At 40.4% G+C, this 16,531-nt stretch overlaps 2 protein-coding genes across 5 annotated transcripts; one reads left to right on the top strand and one right to left on the bottom strand.

Annotated features, from left to right (window-relative positions):
• Positions 1–119: 119 nt before the first annotated feature.
• On the bottom strand, positions 120–10,110 carry shrprbck1r (sharpin and rbck1 related). Of its 4 annotated transcripts, none has more exons than XR_011238949.1 (15): positions 9,625–10,110; positions 8,395–8,569; positions 7,226–7,306; positions 6,858–6,999; positions 6,665–6,755; positions 6,223–6,544; positions 5,513–5,610; positions 5,226–5,396; positions 3,770–3,930; positions 2,922–3,033; positions 2,264–2,443; positions 2,013–2,111; positions 1,736–1,879; positions 1,115–1,506; positions 120–1,066 (listed from the first exon to the last, which is right to left on the bottom strand). XR_011238949.1 is itself a non-coding variant. In XM_020087803.2 (14 exons), exons 1-14 carry the CDS (start codon positions 9,904–9,906, stop codon positions 1,426–1,428), a joined length of 2,139 nt encoding a protein of 712 aa, XP_019943362.1. In that variant the 5' UTR covers positions 9,907–10,110; the 3' UTR covers positions 120–1,425. The 4 variants fall into 4 exon arrangements, 2 of the variants coding, with proteins under 2 accessions (XP_019943362.1, XP_019943363.1); XR_011238950.1 differs by having other exon boundaries at positions 7,226–7,303; XM_020087803.2 differs by having other exon boundaries at positions 120–1,506.
• Positions 10,061–16,531, top strand: prlh2 (prolactin releasing hormone 2). The gene is made up of 6 exons (XM_020087805.2): positions 10,061–10,160; positions 12,537–12,591; positions 13,114–13,204; positions 14,239–14,677; positions 15,308–15,491; positions 16,137–16,531. Exons 5-6 carry the CDS (start codon positions 15,329–15,331, stop codon positions 16,337–16,339), a joined length of 366 nt encoding a protein of 121 aa, XP_019943364.2. The 5' UTR covers positions 10,061–10,160; positions 12,537–12,591; positions 13,114–13,204; positions 14,239–14,677; positions 15,308–15,328; the 3' UTR covers positions 16,340–16,531.

Raw genomic sequence — 16,531 nt, 5'->3', positions numbered from 1 at the left:
TTGAAGAAAGACATTTTTGAATATAAATATCATCCCATATATGAAGGCATGGGAAGATGTGATCGTTGTATTTGGCAGTTTTCATATCCATCAAACTAGATGTCAAAACACAAAGAAGGTGAGTTTGAAGGTTATTTATTCATCATTAAGGCACAGTAGTACATCAGTAACACAGTGCTGTGAACACAAGTAACAGTGAGGAAGTCGTCATGGCTTCTCAGTGCGGGGCAGTAGTGTGGTTGAGGGCATACTGTTGTGTTTGGAGTTCATTCAATTTTTTTGTCTAGTGAACACAGAGTGCCATTTGTGAGGACAGTTGCTCTAATGCTTACATGAATTAGAAAATATCCCAAACATCAGGATGGCTACAAACGTTTCACATGCCATTAAATCCAGTTTGTTATGCCAACGAGCATCACCACATGCACCCTATTATATATGAGCTCCTTAACGGGAACATGAGCTTATCGACAAAACATGTTAACGTGTGCGTGCTCAGACAGAACATATTCCAGTATTGCCATGATTAGCTGACTATTCCCATTCATATATGGGAATCTTCCATCTATAGATGATGTCACGATACAATACTCAACTGGTCAGCAGCGCATTAATTCAGCCTCTGTGACCTCTAACCCCTCCACTGAAGCACGTGAGAGACATACAGTGAAGTTTTGTTTCACTCTATAGGTCAGGCGCTTAAATAGCAGATCAGAATCAGACACATATCCATTTCCAACTTCTTTGGTGACAAGGCAAACACGCAATCGCACACAGACACAAAAAAATATACTATCTTTAATATACTCTTGTTAGATCTATCTCCATGCAGAAAATTGCATATCAGAGATACAACATGGATTTCATCACTTTTCCCAGAAAATGTCACTATGAACACCCTGCTACAGCTGTTGTGCACAAGAATAAGGTCACTTCAGTTTAAAGCATCCTGGTACGAAGCTACCAAAACAAAAAACAACACACCTGGATCGCTACGCCTGCAGTGCAATCATTTTAAAAAGGCACCACATGCAAAAACAATATAATACTCTTTCTCTGCATTGTTCTAACATGATTTATCATCATCACACAGATGCGATGATTTAATTTATGCTGAACATGGAATTGTTGCAATCACACAGATTGCTTTTCCTTCTTTGTGAGAGGCACAGCTAAATGTCAACACATTTATTATTATTCTTTCGGTCATTCTGATTACATTGCAGAGCTGAGGGCACAAATTATTTGGAAGTAAGTGATGGTGAGTAATGTGCTAAGTGTTTCTCCTGTTAGAAAAAGTACAACAAACCTGTAACAGTCAACTCAGTTGTGTCTCAAATTTTACCTTTTTCCCCTGTTATAGAGAATGATTTTAGATTCAGTCTTTCATTCCTTTCGTTAGTCTGAGCATCAGTCTGGGGATTCTCAGTGGCAGTTTTGACATTTCGGATGACATTTCTGATTGTTGACATTGCAGCGACATCCTCCACTGGTGTCTCCAGGACCCTTGGAAAGAAACCGAATGCAAGTTAGAATGATGAAAAAAAAGGATTTGAAATATTTCTCTGTGGATTTTCAGTATTTTTTTTAGAGAATCTGTCGCCCAAGGTTCATAAATATTACCACCATTCTACACAACAAGACAATCAACAAAAAGTACCTGGCTCTGACATCACTGTGTAAAGGTTTGTAGGATCAAAGGTGGAAAAACATAAGCAAAGCAAAGATTCCTTACCTGGGGTCCCCAGCGGGGTCCTCTGGTTACCCAGCATATCTCAGTGTGACAGACAGTGCAGCGTAGCCAATCACATCCATCCCTCTTCTGCACAATGATGCCACACTGGGGACAGTGCATCGCCTCCCCTGACTGCACAAGAGTCTGTTTGTGAGACAAAAAAATCATGTAAGCTGGAGAACAAAACTTCAAGGGGACTCTCTGTCTGACATCCGAAGGCTAGAGTTACCTCATCAGGTAACCGGCAGTTGTATGACACAAGCCTAAAACAGCTCACCTTGAGTAGATGAGTAGTCCTCCTCGCAGCAGAGTCATTTATAGCCCGGGCCGCAAGATCGTCCTGGTATTGTTTACAGTTCATTCCCTCGTGGATTGCCTGTAGCAACATAGAAGGAAGATCTATGCAACAACAATGTGACTCCTTTCAGCTCCGTGCTTTCCCTTGCTTCTCTTAAAGGACTGAACACAAGACAATTTCCTAGAAATGAAGTAAAAGTAAATCATCAAATTCCTGTGTATATTTCTTACTTTACAAATCAGACAGTTGTGTTTCCCGCAGACAGGGCAGTGGAACACATTGACCGAGTCCTCGTACACACACCAGCCCCGACAGTCGGCGGTGGCACAGTGATAGCTGCCCTCACATCGAGACTCTGCCACTGACAGACCTCTCTGCAGCCAGCGCTCGTACTCCTCCGCTGGCACCAACTGTGACACAAAGAGGGAAAGAAAACATAGTTAATATACATACTAAGATGTTATACACAAGATAGCAGTATATCCGTGCTAAGAATTTCTTTTATATATATTTTATTTTGAGCTTATAAGTTATTTTAAGTCTGCTAAGTATTTAGTCTGCAAAGTTTCACTTCTCTCTCTTTTTTTAAAATATATTCCACTGGAAGTCATTTCAAACCCCCACACTCATTAGTCCTGGTTGGATCACAGTTTATTGATTAACATTTAGCAACTGTGTCCGTACAGAGCTGTCACTGCACCACAGCCGGAGCCGCTGCAGGCTGCCCACACGGAGAGAAGACAAACTCTGAAAACAGCAGCAGAGCAGGAGATCCGGCTTTTTGGCTGGAAGTGACAGTATTGAAAGGAGCTATTACTGCTGACTGCAAACATAATATACAGTTTGATTTCAGATAAAGGTGCTGTATCTGAAGCTGTTGTTACTCACAGCTCTGATCTCCCTCTCCTGCAGGGAGCAGGCGCAGGAATACGTGTCATCTCTGTAGGGGCACGACACCTCAGGCTCTTCACTCAACATGATGACCGAGCGTAAACACTCTCTGGGCGAGCAGACACACAAGCACCGACACAGAAAGGTTTGAATCATGAGAAAAGTCCAGGACATTTAAACACTTACTCTTCCTGCTATTGGAAAAAGCAGTTAATCCACTTTTCCTTTTTAAATTTTGCTCCCTCCCTTGACATGAGACCTACTTTACACCCATCAATCTATTACACAATACAAAATAATTGTGCAATATCACAAAAACCTGAAATTGTGGAAATATCCTATATCCTAATTTTAAAATCATTCGATTATTTCGATGTTGAAGTGGATGGTATGTGTAATATATGATTAGAATGAATAGTTTTAATTAACATTAAAGACATGGGAGACAAAGTACAACTTAAATGCAACAAAGGTCAGTTTACCTGTGATTTTCAATTTCAGTTATAAAACAGCCTGTAAACATTAGAGCTTCCTCATTTTCACAGTGACTACAAACTGCCGACAGTTACCAGAGGTGGGGGTGTCCTGATATGAGACAGCTTGAATACAAAAGGTGTGGGAGAGATGGTATTTATGATGGAAAGTTTTTCTCTGCAAATACTCAATTCGTGGAAAATATGTCTCAAGCCACTGGCTGTGGCTGACACAGAGACATAAAAAAACGGAAATCTCAGTAATGAGGCGTGAACTGACTTTTATTGCAGTTGGTTCTTTTCAAATTTATTGGCCTCATTCTTCCTTAATCTCCCCTCTTCGAGGATTTCTCCCACCCTCCTGATTCTTACCTGCAGAAGCAGTGAAGACACTCCCTTAGCAGGACACCCTCTCCAGGATGCAAGTCCACGTAGCAGATCCGACAGTCCACAGACTCCGGGTTCGGCACCAGATCTTGGTCATCAATCATCAACAGCCGAGCAAAATTCTCCCGTCGCTCCTCTTCCTTCGCCTGAGACAAGGAGCGGTGGTGTTGGGAGGGTTAAATGTATACTCCACAAATAACGCCCATTAAGGTTTTTTTATACAGGCATCCACCCACTAAAACACACAAGTGTGCGTGCTAAGTGTAAGTTAGCTCATTCATGCAGACAAAGACATTGTGTATAAGCATTTTATTATCTGTTTCACAGAGTATATACAATTTGACAGTGCAAAATTTAAAACTAGGGTATTGCATTCAATTTACCTCATCCTACAATTAGTTCATTAAGAATCCACTGATGTAAAAAGTCAACAGGGATCATGATTAAAACCCAGCTGGATGGTCAATACAAAGAAAAAAAAAAAAGACATTCATGGCCTTTCATGAGGACCTGATTGATTATAATCAACATACAAGTTCATCATTATGTGTTTATGTGACAAAAAAGACCTTAATTGTGTTAAATGTAAAAAGTGGCCTCAGGTCAATACTGGTTTTCTTTTACCATGTCAGTGTTTGCACATTTTTAGAAAATGTGAAGTCAGGTCTTCTGTAGGAAAATCATGAACATGCAAAACCCAGCGAGTCGAGGATGCACCTCCACCTTCACTTGTGTTATTACATTAACATCTTACATTAGGTAGAAATAAGTCTGAAGTGGTATAAGTGCATCTCTTGGCTTGGTAAGCTACATTCAACTTGAGAAAACTACCAACAGTACCGTATGCTTTCAAATCCAGCATATATTGAGACGTGCATAGAGACTTGATAGGCTTGTGCATTAGATTTTTCGTGTCATCGAAAATTGAGTGCAACCGAAACGGCGCAACACTTTCAGACTGTCGGAGTGTGACGTGTGCCTGTGTCTCTGTGTGTTCAGTAGTCCTGGTCCAGGTTATACAGGAGTGAGTTGTTTTGAGCCCCAGCGCTCCTCAGCACCTCTCTTCTCCCTTTCTCCTTCAAAAAAACAGGGACAAAAGAGAAGAGAGTCAACCTGAGAGAGCCTGAAAAGTTTCAATTTGAATTTCGGCTTTGAATCAATTTCATACTTCTCTTCACCTCATTACTTTTTTGAGTAGTCTCCAGATTTGCCTGGCACATTTTTCTCTTCACAGTATCATTTGACTCAGGCCTGATAAAGCCAATCTCTTCATTTTCAATATTGAGCTAAACGTTTGTTTGAGCCATTCATTTTCTAACAACATATTTATTCCAAGTATACATGCGTGACACAAGCTGTCTTTGCAGGCATACAGGTGTATTATTGTATGTATATGTAGTGCTGTGCGTGCATGGTACACTCTGTCGTGTGTATTTCCTACCTGCTGGTACTGTCTGATTGCCTCCTTCTCCTGCTGGATGCGCCTGAGTTCCAGCGCGTCGGGGCGATAACCCCCCGGGATGACGTAGTTCTCGGGCCGGTTTGTACTGCAGATCTCACAGCCCGGCCGAGTTGGTTTGTTAATGTAAGTGCAAGAGGGGCATGACCAGCCCTAACATGAAGAATAGCACTTTAATTTGTTGCTTTAAAAGGTTTGTTGAACTTTATTATGAATCTTTCAATACATACTTTAATTACAAAAGCACAATGGCTGCTGCTGCGCATTACCTGGCTGGAGGATGTGGATGTGGAGGGGCTCAGTGCTTCATTGAGTTGAGGCATCTCTAGGTTAATGAGATCTTTGATTTCACTGATGTTTCCTCTTTCTGAAAAATGAGAGAACAAGAACTCAGTAACATCTGAATGTGTGTAACCGTTAGTGTTTGTACGTGTTACATAAACTTTGTAATACATTATGCTGAATGAGTTGTAACAAGCATTTCATACATGGCTAAATGGAATTTAAATTAGTCTGGTCTTACATTTAGCATAACTTTCAATACATGTGTAACGATGGCACAAAGTACAGATACAGCTCCAGGGATTTCTTTCCATTTAGCTATTGACACAATTACAATAACTGCTTTTCCTTTCTGTGTTGTGTGTTGTGTTGTACACAAGAATGTGGTACTTGGATGTATAGATGTGATATATGGATGAAAATGGAAACATTTACTTCCACTTCCTTCTGCTTAATTTAAAATATATTTAATTGCAATCTGGATCAAATGAAACTTCTTGTCAGTAAAGGATGTGTGGAGGAGCCTTTAACCCAACAAGAGGTGGATGAATTGAATATTATAGTAAACTAAATATAAACCAGTGGATTCAGATTTTTCATGAGCATTGACTGTGACAGGGAACAAATTACACTGCTTTTACCATTGACTGTGCACGGGGTACATCAATCTAACCTATATATTAAAGCCATCACTCACCAGTGTTGCTGCTCATATGGAGTCTTGGGGGCAGGGTAGTGTACGGCCTCCGGTCCTGAGATGAGGTGCCGTTCGTAGAGGTAGGAGGGAGGGGCGGGGTGGGCAGCAACAGTGAGGGAGGGTTGAGGAGAAGGGCGCTCTCCTGATCCTGCTGCAGGACTTGGTGCGTTAAGTGAGTGTATCGGGCTGACAGGAGGTACAAGAAAGCTGTGTCGCCGTCCTGGCGAACGCCGTACGAGGCGAGAGAGCGCTGGTCGCTGCACAAGCACTGGCCGATCACCCAGCGCTGCACCCGCGGGTGAAAGCCATACTCAAGAAACATCTGAGGAGGTATAGAATGAAAAGAAGCAAACAAGTGAGAGTGATAATAGCAGAGAAAAAGGTCGATAACTGGGTGGAGAAATTGAAATATTGTGAAAGAAAAAGTTTGAAAGAGGCTAACCTGCTGTTTCAGTGCTGCAGTCATCATATGAGGGAACACTTTCACAGTGACACAACAGGACGAGGAAGAATCTTCAACTACAACAGCCAAACTGTTAGAATAAAATGAAATACAAGTCGTCAGACAAAATCTATAGCCGTGACAATTTCTAGTTAAATCATGTTAAAATCACAAATAACAATCAAGGTCCTACTTGATTTCAGAGTCTTCATAGTCTTGGGCAAAGGGCTGGATCTTGAGGGCAGTGTGTTGCCGTGCGAGTGTGGCAGCGATGACAGAAGCAGACTGAATGTCACCTGCTTCTATGGCTCGGGTCAGGTCTATGCAGGTTTCCTCTACAGATGTATAGATGCATACATGCACAGGGAAACACAGACAAGCCTACACAGGTGAACATAGGTTGATGGAAAGAGGATGTTTCCATTCGGCCACAGAGCCACTATGGAGCTAACAATGATTCAATGAGTGAGTAAAATGAGTGAGCGAATGAGTGAATTAGTTACATCGCTTCTAAATCTCATAATAATTTACATGAAACAGGGAGATGTTCAGTGTGCACACCTGCTCGTTGCAACATCAATGTGTCCTGACGTTGGAGATCATCCAGGGGGCGCTGTGGGCCATTATCTTGAGGAGCAGCTGCTAACGAAAAAAGTTGAAAAAAGTTGAAATGGAAAACCCAACAAGACTGACAGTTGAGAGTGACTCCTGATTGGTTGAGCATAACCCAGTCCCTACTGTGCAGACTCTATTTTAAAATGACTTCACTGTTGCAAGATGGCAGCCTGCGTGATGTTTCGGCTTAATTTCTGAATAGTGGGAGGAAATGATCCATCTTTATCTTTGTCTGAAACTATAAACTATCTTTTTTACACAGGAATGGTAAATTTTATTCTGTTCTTAGTAGATTTCATACTATCGTGTGAACTCATCTCGTCTATAGAACACAGTTTAAAGAGTTAAGTTTGACGACAACTAAAGTGAGAGCTAGTCTCACTCTCGTCACTTACCAAGTGAAATCCAAATCAGTTGAAAGGAAAGCTTGTGTCTTGTGCTGCAGGGCTAATTTGTTCATTACACTGTCACTTCCACATCCTCATGTTGGTTTCAATGTTTAACAGAGAATTCAGTCCCACTTCTTAGACAGCAAATAATCTTCCCATTCTTTCAGGAGAACTCTGTGGTTACTGCATATATTTCTTTATATATTAACTATATTATAATCCTCCCAGACTGGGAAAGGAAGTATAGATAAATATAGCATACTACTTTATGCATGTCTAATTGTATTTACTTTTTGTTATGGTTTCTCACTTTCTATCATCTTTCATTTCTTTTACTTTACTGCTTAGACACATATGTGAAAGTGAAATAGAATATAATGTAAGTAAGCACAAACCAATTGAAATTCCCTCTAAAGTCAAAATATGGAGTTTGTTTACAGTTGTTGAAACAGTCACTACTGATGTGACCAATTATTGACCAGGCCAGTGAAAAGCTCCTCTGTTCAAATAAATATGTGACTGAACAAGCTTGTGTTCACAACAGGGCAAATTAAACCCGACACTTGAAAATACACAAGTGTCCAACATTATTATAAGTGGGTTTATATTTCTGCAAGAAAATGTTTAACTTTTCTCCATCGTTCTTCTGTGGCTGCCAATTCTCTATGCCGGAAATACACTGGTGAAGGAGTGTAAATACTTCCTGAACACACTGTCGGTACTGACCTCTATGCGCTTCTCTCAATGATGACATCACCACAGTAGCCCACTCATTGGCCTCCTGCTCACAGCGAAAGTTGAAACTGATGCGGTCATGTGGCGGCGCAGTCAAATACAGCTCGTGGCACTTTGGTGACTTCACTTCATAGTTTACTGTCCTCAAATCAAACTCAGCGACGGTCTGAAACAAGAGGAACAGGGAGTGAGGAGGAAAGAGATGAGGTCAGGTGACATGGTGAAGGAAAATGAATCATTAAGTTGCGTAAAAACAGCAATGATGTGGGTCACTGCAAATGTTTGTGTAAAAAACATTATTCTAATATCGGTTTTTAACACATCAATTAAATACAGACAGACATTGTTCGTTAAGAAAATCTTAAAAACAATAGAACAAAAATGAATTGGTCTAAAAATTACAAATGGAAAACCTGAGTAGAACTCTCCCAAGTCTCTGAACTGAAATGCATCATACTGAGAGGGGTGTCTAAATTTCAGCAAGGTGACCATCACGCAAAACAAGCGGTGTGTGTCTGATTTGGAACAAAAACTTCATTACATTAATAACCCATGTTTATTTTTTTTAATACAATAACTGTACAGGCTTCGTGTTCAAGTTCCACATTCAACTGACAGAAGTGAGAAATGTTAAAGAAGTAGATTTCTGCATCTCAGAGAAGAACTCGAAAAATCAGAAAACTGCCATGAGCTGTGTGCTCTGTTTAGTGAGTGTTGCCTGATGGCTGCCTGAACACGGAACATGCATGTATGTTAAAGGGTACAGAGGGGGCCACAGGAGGCCCACAGGGGGCCACAGGAGGCCACAGGAGGCCACAGGAGGCCCACAGGAGGCCTAAGGGGGGCCACAGGGAGGCCACAACTACTTTTTAATCTGGGACTTCCTCATGGGTTAATATAGCCCTGGTGAGAAGCCAGTGAGGTTGAGACTATAAACTAAAACTTGATTTAAGTCCAAGGTATTTTCACACATCAAGTGCTGTCAGTTTAGATGGTAATAGAGTATTAATATACTTTATTTGTATAGCACTTTTCTTTACTAGGTTAAACAGTGCTTCACAGAGAACCAAAACAACAATAAAACCACAATATAAATAACTGACGAATCAAAAACAATAAAAAGTAAAGTGAAACATAGTAAAATGTCGAGTTTGTAGTTTCACATCCAGAATGAATCTAATACATTTCATTAAGCAACAACAAGCCCTGCCCCTGACTCACCACACTCCGGCCAGTCTCGCTGCTCTCCTGCAGCGACAGGCGGAATTCCCCGGATTTCCCCGGGTCCATACTGAGCTGCAGGCGGAGTGACTCGTCACCTGCTCCGGGTAGACACAGCGGCCGAATACCGGAGTGGCACACCGACACCCGCACGGAGATGAGCACGGTGTGGCAGCCGGGCTGTGACGCCGAGGCCCCATGCTGGAGCGCGGGGAGGGCGGCGGACTGGTCCGGCGGTGCGAAGCCGGGGGTGTGAGTCCACCCGCCCGAACTCAGCGACATACCGTCCTCACACGCATGTAGAAAACAAACACACACACACAGAGGGCCCCCTCGGCTGTTTACGCCTCGTCCCGCGCGGTCTCGTGTGGTTGGTTTCACTCCATGTCCCGGACACTTCCTACATGATGTGTCTCTCTGGGTGTTTATCAGCTTCACTGTCAACAGGAAGTGAGCGTGACTTCTGAAGCGACTTCAAAATAAACTACAGGAGCTTGCGCTTCTCTGTACTTCCGGTTTCGTCAAAGACGCCTACGGTATGTGTCGTATCGTGTTTCTAATGTTCTTTCACATTGCGCGTGCGCTGGATGGTGACATGTGCTATTTTTATATTTATGAAGGTCACCAGCATGTTTTTGTTTACAGATCCCAACGCACTGCAAATTAAGAAAACACATGCTAATAGATTAAATCATGTGCAAATTAAGAAAACACATGCTAATGGATTAAATCATGTGCAAATTAAGAAAACAACTTCATTAATTTGACGACACACACGTGCAGACACAGAGACACGCTGCAAATTGCGCAAACGACAACGGAAATGCTTCCAAGGGGACCCCAAAAAGTGAGGAACCTGGCTGTAGTTCAACGCTCTGAAGTTGTTGAAGTCTGCTTCTCGTCAGCAGTGATGGAACTTGATCACTGTTCTGGGTCCCATGGAAACATTTCCTTTGTCGTTTGCACTATTTGCAGCACATGTGCACGTGCTGTGACTTTTGGCAGCGCAGGTGTCTCCAATAGTTGAAGATGTTTTCTGAGTTTGCTTGTATTTGAACTTTTTGCTGCACATGTCTCGTCAAACTGATGCAGTTGTTTCCTAATTTGCACATGTTTTTTTCTGTTTTCATGTTTTTTCTGGATTTGCACATGTTTTTTTCTGTTTGCAGTGTTATTATATTGTACACTCAGGGCATTTATCATGTGGTGTGTTGTGATGTAGGATTGGCTAAATGCATTTTATGAATGGTACAAGAGGACACAATCTTGTCCTCATAATACAGTCTTCGATTGGACACACTCCCACACTTCCTACAGGGACATCTAGTGGTTATAAGTAGAAAGAGCCGCATCACCAGTCTCTAAAAACTGTTATTCTCAGCCTGGGCGTCATTTCTGGGGGGGTTCCCCAAATTGACCTGGAGGAAAACAATTCTAAATGCATAGAAAAAAATCTCCCTCCACTTATAAATCCTAAATGTGCGTATTTATACATTGCATGTGCACACATCTGACCACAAAGGGGCAGCAAGGCATTTCACATAGAAACACTTGCTCCCATCTCCCCATAACAATTCAACTGAATTGAGAGATTTAATATTAGGAGAAATATAATGTACTTTTATGGTTGAAATTAGTAAGCAACATAAAGCAGTCGAGAGCTGCAGAAAATGCATCTGATATCATATTGGAACATAAATTGACATGTGACAAATGTGCATTACAAATCACTCAGCACTCTTCTACTCCAGCTCACAGATAGTGTAGGAAGAGATGTGATGTATTGAAGTCTCATATATTGTCCAAAGTAGGAATGGTTGACTCTTTATTTGCAACCCTATGAAACTTTAACCCACAATCCCTAGCTCTGGAGGCCGATGCCTTATCCATTATACTGGACCACAAGTAATCAGAATCACCAGTTTTTATGAATCTCCGCGGCTGCATCTTATAGATCCACTATATATTTCCTTGTTCCTGGTTGGATGTCGATTCTTTGCTGAGTTATTGTTGAAACAGTGCACAAATGTATCATCCTCATAAACCCTTTCTATCGCAGGGATGCGTTAGGTGTCGTGAAATAGTCATGCTCAAGGAACTGTTCAAATTTAAATCAAGATTTTTGTTCTGAATGAAAACTCAACTGGAAATTCCTTCAATGAAACTGACTGATTTTTTTAGTGGAGAGGGTAAACCAAATATAATCAATGAATGTCCCAGCCCACACACTGTGTAGGTCACGAATTATGAGGCAGTTAACAAAATATACTGTAGCACAAGGGCGAATGATTAAGACCACAGAGCTAAACTGTTAATCATTGTGCAAGCAGGGGTTTCACAATCAATACCCACATTTCTCAGAGCTCTCACAATATCAAGGGAATTTCCTTTTGCTGAAGAAATACCTTCATTCACTTACTTCCTCGCTTGTGATGTCACGATTCCTGAAGATTTTACACAGGATGTGTAACGATCAGGAAGTCTGGCAGGGGCCCCATGCTGTGCCTCCGCTCACAGAAACACAGATGACACGGGCGAGATGAAGCCAGTCAATCAGACGCTGATGAGACCATGAAGACGTGGACATTCGGTCACTTTTCAGAGATGGAAAAAAAATGTGTCTGTAGATTTGTCTCTAATGCATTCATGAATAAAACCAACAGTCACATGACGTCTTCCTGAATGGTTTTTCAGCTCATCACCAAACCTCACACACACAAACAGCTGTGACTGGGCCTCAAACAACGAATAAACTTTATTTTAAAACGTAAATCAAATCTGCTTTATTATTTATGGTTGTTTTCATGTTGTGGTGTGATTACACGTCCTCAGGTACTTATCACCTCATTATTGCAGCCATGCACACTGTGTCGTACAATCTGATCACAATCTATGACAAATTGTTTGTGCAGGAGAACTAAAGTGCTGCCCCAGGATGGAGGACACACACATACGCACTTGCATCAGGTAAACAGAATGGATGTGATGTGCACATATTTTCTTGTACTGAGAGTTGGTACATAAGTGAATAAATGAATGATCAGATCTGGACAACAGCAGATTTGATGATTTTTCTGAAATGTCTGTAAAATAGGGAAAAATTCTTATCACTATAAACCACAATGACAAGTAGTGTCAAGCTCCAAAACTCAAAGATTTTCAAAAAGCCAAACAAAAGCAGCGAAGAGTCACAGTTTAGCTCAGTTTAGCTTATAAAAATAATGAAACTAAAAAATATTTATTTTAAACTAAAAATAATCATCTTAATTGATTATCTGATTAATTAACTAATCATTTGAGCTCTCCATCTCCTGCAGAATATATTTATTTGGCTTCATAGAGGTGCCCCCCCCCCACTATATATATATATAAACTGAGAGGGACAAGTCTTCACCAAACCGTTGCTGTATGTTCTGCACATCTCGTCTACGTTTGACATCACATCATCACATGTTTTGACCTTTACACTTTTTGTTGTTTGGCCCGCAGGCGACTTTACATCTGACTCCCACCAACTGGCTGAAGTTCTTCTCATCTTAACCTCTCACTTGTGAGTCATCGCTGTCTCCTCTCTGCACAGGTACTGGTGACATGCGTGACATTTATAGCTTCTTACTCCTTCTTCAGTCTGTTATATGTTGTGTGTTTTTCTGTCACTGACCGTTCCAGCTACTCTGATATTGTATTTCAGTTTCGTGCCAGATGCTTTCATGTCATAAATGAGTCCTGTGAGTGTAGAAGAGAAAAGTGAAAGTAGATAAAACCATGAATGTGCGTTCAAAACACATACACATTGTTTTAATAATTTAACAAAGATTGCCTCAGATTTTTTGTTTACTATACTATTTTCTGTCAGCACTGCTTAAGGATTCAGTTTATTCTCATTTAAATTGAAAGATAGAAAGTTAATCATGGTAGACTGAGATATTATTTTTTAAATAAAAGGTTAAATTAAACTCAAAAAAGACAAACAACCTGAAACGTCAAACTGAAGATGCTTGTTTGACTCATTAGAACATCTTTCAAGTTTCATGTAAAAATGTATCTGTTAATTTTAAGATAGACAAAATGTACCAACAGATATTAATATTTTTCATCATTATATTTCCTTTTTAGTTTTATAGCAATGAGATGATTTTTCATTACTCACCAACATTTTCCAGAATGTGATGTTTCATGTCAGACTTTATTTATTTATTATAAGGAAGACAAAATGTACCCACAGATGTTAAATCATGAAAGAATCATAGTTTTGTTGAGCAAGCTTAGTCTCTGTCTTCCTTACATTTAATCTTTTTAGTCTGTGTTTTCCAGCTATGAGATAAGTTTTAAATGCACACCAACATTTTCCTAAATGTGACGTCTCTTGCCAAAATTTTAAAGTCTTTTTTAAGGAAGACAAAATGTCACACAGACATTGAATCATGATAGCTAATTCTGTCTTTTCCCCCATTATGTTTAATCTTTTTTTAGTTTTCAAGCAATGACATTGTTTTTGATGACGCATTCAAACTTCCCAAATGTGAAATGTAATCAATTTAGAAAAAAAAGAAAAATGTTTCAGATGACAGTGTGTCTAAGAACACACTGAGGTGTTGTTTTCTTTTTTTGCAGTACCTGATTGGGTGCTGGCTGGTCCCTTTGTAATCAAGCTGAATGATGAGAGACTCATCACAAACCTCCCACCTCAGTCATTGTCTGACAGACCTACTTGAGCCGCTGGGTCTTCCCATGCTCACTAATTCAAAGTCGTCCGTGTGTCATTGACTCCCTGATGGACTACTCTGCTACGTGACGGACATGAGGAAAACTCCAAAAAGCAGCCGTCCTCTGTCAGAGGGGTGAGGGGGGGGTTAAGGAGTGGGAGGAGGCGAGGAGGAGGAGGTGGGTGATGCATCCTGTAGGTCTAGGATGACTGTGTGTGACTGACGTTCTTGATTCATCATCCAACATCCTCATGGGCAGCAAGGCTATATAAGCTGGATCACACCTGCTCAACAATAACCACTGCAGACCTCCGCCGACTAACCTCATCCTGTTACCAAAGTCCAGGGTAAGATGATGCTGCGCCGAGATTATACGATGTATTTATATTATTCTTACATGTTTACATTCTAGGCTACATTGAGTTGTGAATTTGATGATTATTTTATGATATTTAGACACTTCAGGTGGCTTTTTTAACAATTATATCCATGTGACTTCATCCTATAATATATCAATAATATGAGATTGATAGACTGTAAAATAACAAGTGAATAATGGTAGTACATAAAGTTGTGTATTTACATGATTGCTAACTTATCTGACATGATATTGATAGCATAGACTGTATAGGCTTTCTATTTCTTTTGGGACTTATAATGAGAAATATGAGATTATAATGATTAGGATGTGTGTTTCTAAGTTATATTTTAATATTCCTGTATAAGTTTTTGTTGCTTGGTAGTGAGGTTTAAATGAATAAATCCTACTTCATGTTTTAATTCATCTCTTATGAATACCATTCTCTGCATTTCAGTTTTTCTCTTATATTCTAAATTTGATTCATCATAATCTGACATATCCTAAATATGTTTTTATTTCTAATTATATCATTTTTAGCTCTTTCCAGGCTTTCTTCTTGATTTGAGTAACCTCTAACAGTAGGTGATGTCTTTCTGACCACTCCGTCCTCTCTCAGTGCCTTGAGAGACTCCACAGCATGCTGCCTGGGAGAGCGGCTGATGTCCAGCACTGTGTCCTGACGAGCCGCTGGCTGCCCGCAGTCCTGGCACTGCTCCTCCTCCTCTCCTCCAGCATCAGCAGCGCTCACAGCACCACGGTGGAGCACGACTTCCACATCGTTCACAATGTGGACAACAGAAGTAAGACCTGGGATTTATATAACATTTTATTTGTGATTTGTTATAAAATCCTGCTGAATGTGATTCGATGAGATTGGAGATTTAAGTAAATGTGAAGATGACTGACAAAACAACTATCAGTCAATATGTTCCTCTTATTATGTCTTTACATTACTATTCATATAATTTTCAGAGGAATTACCTGTCTGATATTAATTTTACTATTAAACTGAGATACTGGTTTTCAAACCCTGTCTTGATCTCAAGGGATCATTTACTGCATCATTAATAGACTGTAAAAAACTTTCCTATCAAAAGTAGAAATGAACCTAATAAATAATATTAATAAATATGACAATACTGTTCTAGTAATCAATGGCATCGCCTTTATTTTAATTCAAATGAATATTCTCCATATAGAATACTGTGAAGCATCAAAAGCTATATAAAAACCTGAAGAGTCAAACTGAAGATGCTAAAAAAGTCCATATGTTTGACTTGGGAATGTTTCATGTCATCAATTATTTTTTATTTTAAGTAGCTTACTACAAAATGTACCCATCATCCGAATATCATTGTGTTTGTGGAATTAATTTTGGTCTTTTCATCATTGTACTTGCTGGATTTGATATATGATGACACTGTACTTGTGTCTGTGTGGTCCAGGTCCAGAGATAGACCCATTCTGGTACGTAGGGCGCGGGGTGAGACCCATCGGACGCTTTGGGAAGAGGCACAGCGTGGGGGCTCTGGGCAGCAGCGGGATGCAGCCTGTCGTCAGGACGCTGGAGCTGCTCCTCAACAGCATCAGAAACAAGGAGAACCTCAAGAAAGCACTGGATGGAGAAGACAGGGATTGGTTACCATGACAGCGTGTCCTCCCCCCTCAATTCATAAACTCTGAGTGTCTTTATTTTTTATCTTGATTACAGTTACTTACTCTGTATTTCTCCCTGGTGTCTGTTCTGAGGCCTTGGTTGACATGAAATCCCTCTTCACATCTATTTGTACATAAAAAATGTATTCTATATTGATTAATAAATAGGAATGTTGTGATTATG

This window comes from Paralichthys olivaceus, chromosome 17 (genome assembly GCF_024713975.1).
Source record: "Paralichthys olivaceus isolate ysfri-2021 chromosome 17, ASM2471397v2, whole genome shotgun sequence".
Lineage (NCBI taxonomy): Eukaryota > Metazoa > Chordata > Actinopteri > Pleuronectiformes > Paralichthyidae > Paralichthys > Paralichthys olivaceus.
The sequence above is the reverse complement of the archived record's forward strand: the minus strand, read 5'-3'. Positions and strand labels throughout refer to the sequence as shown.

Coding starts and splice junctions, on each gene's coding strand:
- shrprbck1r (XM_020087803.2), bottom strand. CDS start 9,906: ATGTCGCTGAGTTCGGGCGGGTGGACTCACACCCCCGGCTTCGCACCG. Junction 2,444..2,921: donor AGGAGAGGGAGATCAGAGCT/GTGAGTAACAAC, acceptor TTTGTGTCACAG/TTGGTGCCAGCGGAGGAGTA. Junction 1,880..2,012: donor GGACTACTCATCTACTCAAG/GTGAGCTGTTTT, acceptor TCTCACAAACAG/ACTCTTGTGCAGTCAGGGGA.
- prlh2 (XM_020087805.2), top strand. CDS start 15,329: ATGCTGCCTGGGAGAGCGGCTGATGTCCAGCACTGTGTCCTGACGAGC. Junction 15,492..16,136: donor TCACAATGTGGACAACAGAA/GTAAGACCTGGG, acceptor TGTGTGGTCCAG/GTCCAGAGATAGACCCATTC.